This window comes from Acinonyx jubatus, chromosome B2, assembly GCF_027475565.1.
Source record: "Acinonyx jubatus isolate Ajub_Pintada_27869175 chromosome B2, VMU_Ajub_asm_v1.0, whole genome shotgun sequence".
NCBI classification, from domain to species: Eukaryota; Metazoa; Chordata; class Mammalia; order Carnivora; family Felidae; genus Acinonyx; species Acinonyx jubatus.
In genome coordinates, this window is record NC_069385.1 from 70,596,146 (window position 1) to 70,605,183 (window position 9,038).

The 9,038-nt window shown below is 37.7% G+C and overlaps 1 protein-coding gene across 1 annotated transcript in view; it reads left to right on the forward strand.

Annotated features, from left to right (window-relative positions):
* MDN1 (midasin AAA ATPase 1) overlaps positions 1 to 9,038 on the forward strand; it is a 171,794-nt gene that overhangs the window by 50,074 nt on the left and 112,682 nt on the right. Inside the window, exons 17-20 of the mRNA XM_027057252.2 lie at positions 3,433 to 3,536; positions 6,065 to 6,209; positions 6,684 to 6,780; positions 8,481 to 8,594. Of these exons, the coding sequence (XP_026913053.2) occupies positions 3,433 to 3,536; positions 6,065 to 6,209; positions 6,684 to 6,780; positions 8,481 to 8,594 (460 nt within the window). The remainder of the gene's footprint in view (positions 1 to 3,432; positions 3,537 to 6,064; positions 6,210 to 6,683; positions 6,781 to 8,480; positions 8,595 to 9,038) is intronic.

Genomic DNA, 9,038 nt, shown 5'->3' on the forward strand with positions numbered 1-9,038 from the left:
AAAGACTTCAGTGTTGCTAACAAATCTGTAACCTGTATTTGCCTTTAGAATCTCTTATTGCTGCCTTGGCTAAATAGATAATTAAGTACTAAATTTTGTAATGATTTGTAATCCTGTTTTGGCATATGCTTTAAAAATTTCTCATATTTCTGACAGACTTCCCAAAATTCAGCTTCTAAATGAAGTCTTTTTTTTTTTACCAACTAGGCTTATTTGGTATATCAAATCACATGGGAAGCATGGTCACATAAGTGATGATAAACCTTCTGAGGTTATAAGATTTTATTATATCATCACTTGTAATTCTAATTATTGAAATGCTGACAAATTTCCTTGTCAACTGCATTATAATGAAGTCCCATCATATCTTTAACTGTGGCCATTTTGTAATCTTTTGTCATTTATAGTTACTATTTTACTCTGATGACCTTGCAAATACCTTTCACCTTTAATGCAATGCAAGGAAAGAACTTTTGACAAACACAGTTTTCTCATATCTTTAAGATCATAGAACTGAACTAGGTGTAAATTTCTGGAACTAATGAAAAAACTGGATTCAAGCGGAGTAACATGGGACTGAAAGAATTAAGAAAAATGGTTTCATTTTTTATGACTTTTGTTTGAAACATTGCTGACTCTTTAATGTTTGCCCTTCCAGATTTAAGGAAAGTTTTTCTCTTAAGCTGTGACTTGCAGAAATTTAATACAGTATTCCTTTGTAAACAAACACGAAACATTCATTTTTTTCCCCTACCTGATTCCTCCAGAATTCAAAAATTCTCAGTGAATATTCTTATATTTTCATGGCAGTTATTATTATTACCATAAGTTCTCTAAGAATCTGTTCTATTTGTAACAGAACACCACTGGAAACATTGGTTATATTACCAAGGCTCTGACTGGAATGTCCTATTTGAGTGTAAAATGCATAGACTCAAATGTGACCACATAGCTTTAAGGATCTAGGTTGACTCTGTGGAGCCCATAAAGCCCCTTAGGAATACCAACTTGATACCTTGCTTATAGTGTTTCTAGCAGCCTTATCAGGCCTAGCTTTGAGAGCCCACCTGCAGGACTGCCTCCTGAGCTAAGACAACTGTTGAACAGAACTAACCTATTAAGACTAAGACTGGTTTATAACACCTGGAGTAAACCTCATATCTAGGGTCAGAACAGTTAAACTCAGGCCAAGAAGAAACAATATTGAATTGTGAGGTTTTTCTAACAAAACAAAACCTTGTCAAAAGTGGAGAATGTTAATTTTTTTTTAATGTTTATTTATTGGGGGGGGGGGCAATGTATAGAGAATGCAGAGCCTAACACAGGGCTCGAACTCATGAACCATGAGATTATTATCTGAGCCGAAGTTGGACACTTAACAACTGAGCTACCCAGGTGCCCCAAGAATGTTAATTTGTAATGGTATACAAGGACTTTGACTATACTGTGGTAACCCATCAACAAAGCTGAAGCCCTTTCCTTAGTACATGCCCATGGGGCTAGTTGGAAGGGAAGGGGACTTTTGACCTTGGAGAAAACAAGACAAAAAACAGAAGAGCCAGAATCACCCAAACCTTGGATGACACACCTTGAGCACAGATTTCACCCACCATCTTTGGAACAAAATTTTGCTAACTATTCTTGTGAGCCCCAACAGATCTTAAGGTATTTTTTAGGAGACGGACTAACAGATGAGTGTGATTACTTCGGGTTACTGGTTTTGCTATTTTGTTGAATACTTTATAGCAGTTTGAATCCATAAGCAATAAAGGCTAGACACCAGGTGAAGGTTTTTGCACATGCTTGGAATGCCACTGTAAGAACAGCTGTGTCTCTAATAGAGGAAAAGATAGTGGCCAGATTTCCTGCTTTTTTACTGCACAAGGATCTGAATATGGACATGCAGAAAAATAGACCAGATGGGTGTACCCACATGGTGGCCCCTGGAGCTGACTGAACCCACCTGGTCAGAGTGGGAGATGCTGTGTTAGCCCTCCAGGATCCACCTGCTACATTATAAGAATATTCTTCTCCACAGTTAAATATTTCCTGAATTCACCTGCTTACTGTGTCATTGGTGTCACAGGCCAACCCCTACCATGAAGTAATGCCAGTTGACTTTGAGGAAACACCAAGACTTCAGTCAGGCAGCTGGCTTTTAAAGGAATGAGGAGATTCAATAGAATTCATTCAATTGTGTTTGAGACTGGTTCCAACACCAGTGAGAAATTCACCTAACATCAGAGCCTCAGAGCATCGCTATGAAAGAATTGGTTGGTGATAATGCAGTTGTCAGCCACAGCAAAAAAATGGGATGTAGTGATAAGAAAGAACATTGGAGATGCAGTTCTTTCCCAAATTGTAAAGCCCCTTATTCTTGATGAAGTTTATTTGCTGCATGATGAAGATAAGGACTTTAGCTGTGCCTGGTAGTTTGTCTGGTTGCTCAAGATGTCAGCTTTCCGATGTTGCTTCAAAACAACCAAAGAAGACACTACTAGTTTGTTCAAGCAGAATGTACAGGTTAAGCTAAGTACCAGGGAATATTACCAAGAAAGCACGAAGTTGTTTGATTCCTCAAACCGTGAAACTGCACCCTGTTTCAGCAGGAAGTAGCAAGAGCTGTCATCCCAGTTCCTTCAGGAATAAAGCATGATCAAAAGACAATGGGGATTGAAACTGGTAACCAAAGGGTTAATGGAACTAATGATAAGTGCAGCTGCAGACTAATAACCACAGATGCAACTTTTTACCCACATCTGTTTTCGTTTGCCTTTAAATATCCCTGACTCTTCAGGCTTGCGTATTTGAGGCTTGCTCTCCTGAGTCTCCTCATTTGGCTGCCTCTTAAATGCATCCTTGCTCTCTGTTTGGCTTTGCTGCATGTCAGGCAGACAAACTTGGGTTCAGTTATAGAATTAGGAGAGGAGTTTGGGGAAGAATGAAGCAATACAAATTGGAGCTTTCTGGGACTTAGGGGCAAAGATGACTAATTCTGAAGTATTGCTGTTCCTGTGATTCTAGGCAAGATTTCCATAAAAACATGGTTGGTGATGTTGATGTACCAGTACCACTTACTGGTCACTTAATCTTATTTCCTTAGAAAATAAGTTCTTCAAAAAGCTAAGTTATATAGCCAAAGGGGTTTTGGTAGCTTAGTTGTCTTCTATGTGCTTTCTTATCCCTAAAATGGGAGTAAGAGTACCTACTTGAAAGGATTGTTGTGAAGGGTAAAAAAATTAACTAATATACACATGAATATATAAATGACCTGATTAGTATAGTTGCTGGTACATAGCATTATATAAGTGTTAGGACTTATTTTTTAGTATGTCTAAGATGTTTGATATTTGTATGAGTTTTGTGTGTGTGTAAGTTAAATGTATTACAACTCAAAATGTGTGTTACATTCTTGTCTTTATTCTTTCCTAGGGTTACTCCTAAAAGAGAAATGGGAAGCATTTGGTCTTAGACTCAGCCATGCTCAGCAACAGATGAAAATGACTGAAAATGCCCTCTTGTTTGCATTCGTAGAGGTATTTTGCTTTGGCTGGCTATCTAGGTTAAGGGAATGTTGATTTGATGCAAAATGCAAGTTTAGGCAGGCTACTATTACTGTTGATGTTTTTAGTGCTTGCTGTTTAAAATTTAATAAATACTAATATTTTGTGGGGAGGATTTCTGAAAAATGTCCTTTATGGAAATTGTAAGGTCTTGATAATCACCATTTTTTTTTAATTTTTTTTATTTTTACATTTATTTATTTATTTTTTAGAGACAGAGACAGAGCACAAGTGGGGGATGGGCAGAGAGAGGAGACACAGAATCCAAATTAGTCTCCAGGCTCTGAGCTGTCAGCACAGAGCCTGACGCAGGGCTCGAACTCACAAATTGCGAGATCATGATCTCAGCTGAAGTCAGACGCTCAACCGACTGAGCCACCCAGGCGCCCCAGCACCATTATTTTTAAAGTTGCAGTTGAGGATGACTAGTGAAGTCTGTTTCATGGCGGGGGCCGTGGCCGGGAGATTTGAGTGTGTTCTCTTTAGGCCTTACTTTCTATTCTAGTAAATGGATAGTTCTATTGTTTTCTGTCCTGTGACCTGTGGGAAAGATCATCTTAATTAAATTTTCATGATGGAAGCTTATTAAATTCTTTTGTGGCATAATTGACTATGCCCTGAGAAAGGTAGGAATCTTATTTGAGATGGTGTTTTGGTGAGAGAGCAAGATCATTCAGTCATATGTGCATCAGTATGGGAAATTTGGTCGTCATTGCTTAATCTTCGTAGGATTTATTTCTAAAATCACCCATTAGGATGTCAAGTGCTTTCAAAATAGGGTTTATACCTGGGAATGCAAGCTGGTACAGCCACTCTGGAAAACAGTATGGAGGTTCCTCAAAAAATGAAAAATATAGCTACCCTATGATCCAGCAATTGCACTACTAGGCATTTATCCAAGGGATACAGGTGTGCTGTTTCGAAGGGACACATGCACCCCTGTGTTTATAGCAGCACTATCAACAACAGCCAAAGTATGGAAAGAGCCCAAATGTCCATCGGTGGATGAATGGATAAAGAAGGTGGTGTGTGTGTGTGTATATATATTTATATACATATATATGTGTGTGTGTGTGTTTATATATACATATATATATACATACATATATACACACATATATACACATATATATGTGTGTGTATACACACACACACACACACACACACACACAATGGAGTATTACTCGGCCATCAAAAAGAATGAAATCTTGGCCATTTGCAGCTATGTGGCTAGAACTGGAGGGTATTATGCTAAGTGAAATTAGTCAGAGAAAGACAAAAATCATATGACTTCACTCACATGAAGACTTTAAGAGACAAAACAGATGAACATAAGGGAAGGGAAACAAAAATAATATAAAAACAGGGAGGGGGACAAAACAGAAGAGACTCATAAATATGAAGAACAAACTGAGGGTTACTGGAGGGGTTGTGGGAGGCGAGATGGGCTAAATGGGTAATGGGTACTAAGGAATCTACTCCTGAAATCATTGTTGCACTAGATGCTAACTAATTTGGATGTAAAATTTAAAAGATAAAGAAAATAAATAAATGGAAAAAAAAGGTTTATACCTATTTTATGATTTGGCATTACAGTAGAGTTCAATACATTTGTTCTGTTTTATTGTTTTCAATTAAATTTATTGACGATTCTGTTAGGATCATCATGAAAGCAAAAGTACAAAGCCATTTAATAATAAAACAATCCAATTTTTGATGTTCTGTCACCTGAGTAGATTTTAATATTTATCTTTCAGTGTTCTTGGAAGTAGAACTTGAAGAGATAACTCAGTAAAGATGAGAAAGATTTATTTAAAAAAAATTTTTTTTTCAACGTTTATTTATTTTTGGGACAGAGAGAGACAGAACATGAACGGGGGAGGGGCAGAGAGAGAGGGAGACACAGAATCGGAAACAGGCTCCAGCTCCCAGCCATCAGCCCAGAGCCTGACGCGGAGCTCGAACTCACAGACCACGAGATCATGACCTGGCTGAAGTCGTACGCTTAACCGACTGCGCCACCCAGGCGCCCCGAGAAAGATTTATTTTGATATTCTTCAACAAATGTGAAAGGCTATGTATTACAACCACTGTACCTTCTTGATTTAGTCATTTATTTCATCTTTGCATACTCGTCAGTATACTGACCCTGTATTTATTTTGGGTGCTTTTAATAACCATTTGGGCACCTATAAACATCTGAATACATTATAAGTTACCAGTTACCTCACCATGGTGTATCTCCTGAGATGATTTACTTTGTTGCATCTCTCTGTTAGGCTCAAAGATATTCCCTTGACCCTTTTGGACATTTAAAAAAGGTTGTTTTGGCCTTAGCTCTGACAACAAGCTGGCAGCCATTGAGCCTTTAGGGTGAAAACTCATCAAGTACAAGAGGTTTGCCCTTGCCTCTTATTTCTAACCCTGCTTGCATAACTGCTCTTGGTGAGTGTATCTTTATTTGAAATGGATTTTTAACATTTTACTTTATCTTTTTTTAGGGTACACTAGCTCAAGCCGTAAAGAAAGGAGAGTGGATCTTATTGGATGAGATTAATCTGGCTGCTCCAGAAACATTAGAATGCCTCAGTGGTTTACTCGAAGGCTCCTCTGGCTCACTGGTGTTGCTAGATCGAGGAGATACAGGTAGCACTTGATCCCTTTGGGGTTTGACTTGGCACCAGGCCTTGTGGCCTCTTTAGAGTAAGATTCTTTTGGTTAGGTGTGTTACATAGGTCTCCCAGTGTTCATTCCATAGTACTAATTTTCTGCCAAGTTAGGTAGCATGGGGAATGCAAAGAACAAGATAATCTGTCAAGTTACTTGGGTAGTGGGTAATAGATGTGCATACTCAGTGACAAAATATCTGCTGTTCAATATAATGAACAACGATACCTTAAAAGATGGTGGAATGGCAGTAGAAGATTAAGGGGTATATAGGCCTGGAAACTGTTCAGTGGGGTTTCAGAAAAAGCAAGGATGGTTTAAGCAGCCAGCAGTAACAGTCTGAGGCAGGGTGTCTTGGCCTTTAGTTTTGGGGCGTTAGATAGTCTTCCTCTGTGGACCTAAGGCTGATGACTTGATGTTACCAGTAGAGAATTTATAATTTTCTCTTAACAGAACCACTGGTTCGTCATCCCGACTTCCGTTTATTTGCCTGTATGAACCCAGCAACAGATGTGGGCAAAAGGAATCTTCCACCAGGAATAAGAAACAGGTGAGGAGACATGGACTGGTTCCTGGGGATGGATGGATGGATGGATGGATGGATGGATGGATGGGTTTGTTTGTTTATTTATTTATTTATTTATTTATTTATTTATTTATTTATTTATTTAGTTCTCTTTGTTTATTGATTGGTAATACTAACACAACCAAACCTCATAACAATGCTTGAGATTTCTTGATCTCTGATAAGCGGAATCCTTCCTTATGTGTTATATTCCTCTACTTTCTCCAGATGGTAGGAATACAGAGGACTCCAAAACACTGGAGAATTTTTCCTTTAGGTTGTTAGTATGACACTTAATGGATCATGGATATTGTTGAAAACAAAATTTTGTCCTCCTTCAAATATCTTTGTAGTTACCAGAGAAATTTCACATACTGAGAAATGTTTAAGTGCATTTTAGGAATGGAATCCCTTTGGACGAGACCAGTGATTTGTAAAAAGCCTTTTAAGTTTCAGTTTTCATCATTAAGCACTGACTGACACCAACAAGGTACTTAGTTGTTGGTATCTTATATATGTAGCATTTGGGAAAAGGTGAATGATCTAATTTTGTTGGTGATCTTTTGTTGAATTTCGAGTTTTAAAATGGTGTTAAAATTTTATTAGATTCCTCCCTCCATTATATGAGTAATAAAACCTTCTTAGGAAAATGTTATAAACTTTCTTATGTATTTTCCTTTGCTCCTACAATTTTATCATTTTTTCCCCATGATTTTATTTTTGATGGTGATGTTGATACTGTTCTGTTGTTGTTGCAGCGTGTATGTTTTATTACATGTAGTTAGAATCAAAAACACCTCTGAAAATGAGGACAAATGTCTTACTTTTGTAACTCTTTCTTGTAAGGACTGTACATGAAAAACTTCATTACATGCAAATAAATTTTTGGCAACAGTTCTCTTTCATTTCATTATGGTCCATATGTATCTACATGAAAGGCTTTTTATTTATTTATTAAAAAATTTTTTTTCAATATATGAAATTTATTGTCAAATTGGTTTCCATACAACACCCAGTGCTCATCCTAAAAGGTGCCCTCCTCAATACCCATCACCCACCCTCCTCTCCCTCCCACCCCCCATCAACCCTCAGTTTGTTCTCAGTTTTTTTTAAATTTTTTTTTTTAACATTTATTTATTTTTGAGACAGAGAGAGACAAAGCATGAATGGGGGAGGGTCAGAGAGAGGGAGACACAGAATCTGAAACAGGCTCCAGGATCTGAGCTGTCAGCACAGAGCCCGACGTGGGGCTCGAACTCACAGACCGCGAGATCATGACCTGAGCCGAAGTCGGCCGCTTAACCGACTGAGCCACCCAGGCGCCCCTGTTCTCAGTTTTTAAGAGTCTCTTATGCTTTGGCTCTCTCCCACTCTAACCTCTTTTTTTTTTTTTCCTTCCCCTCCCCCATGGGTTTCTGTTAAGTTTCTCAGGATCCACATAAGAGTGAAAACATATGGTATCTTTCTCTGTATGGCTTATTTCACTTAGCATCACACTCTCCAGTTCCATCCACATTGCTACAAAGGGCCGTATTTCGTTCTTTCTCATGCATGAAAGGCTTTTATAGTTTATACTGTAAAAAATTCAAATGAGTTTACATAACTTCTTGTGTTTTCTATTTTTTTATTGTCAAAATAGTTGTAGTCCTCAAAATTTTAATTCTGTAATAATAATTGTCTTCCAGGTTCACAGAACTTTATGTAGAAGAATTGGAAAGTAAAGAAGATTTACAGATTCTTATTGTGGATTATCTGAAAGGACTGAGTGTGAATAAGATCACAGTGCAAGGAATTATCAAGTAGGTTCACTTTGGTTTCTCTTGATAAACTTTTCCCCTGAACAATGTATGCCTCATGCATCTATATTTATTATTTCTTTTTTGCTAGAGAAGGATTATCATTAAGGTTTCTGTTTTAAAGCAGGGACCTTAAGATCTCCTTTGGATTTTCCTAATGAAGCTACATTGAAAGCTTAAGAATCACCACGTATGAGAATATTTAAGTAATTGGATAATGCTCTCCTAATTACTTTTGTATTCATAGCTAAGAGTTTGTATCCGTGGAAGATGTAAATGGCTTCTCTTTTGATCTGTCTTGATGAAATCTTAATTTTTGCAGTTTGCATACGACTTATGTGGGATATAGGGGGGAAAAGCTTGGTAAAATAAGGGATTCAGGTTTAGAATTAATTGAGGCTTAACTGAAAAACATACAGACTGGCCATGTGGCTTGGTGCTTTCTTG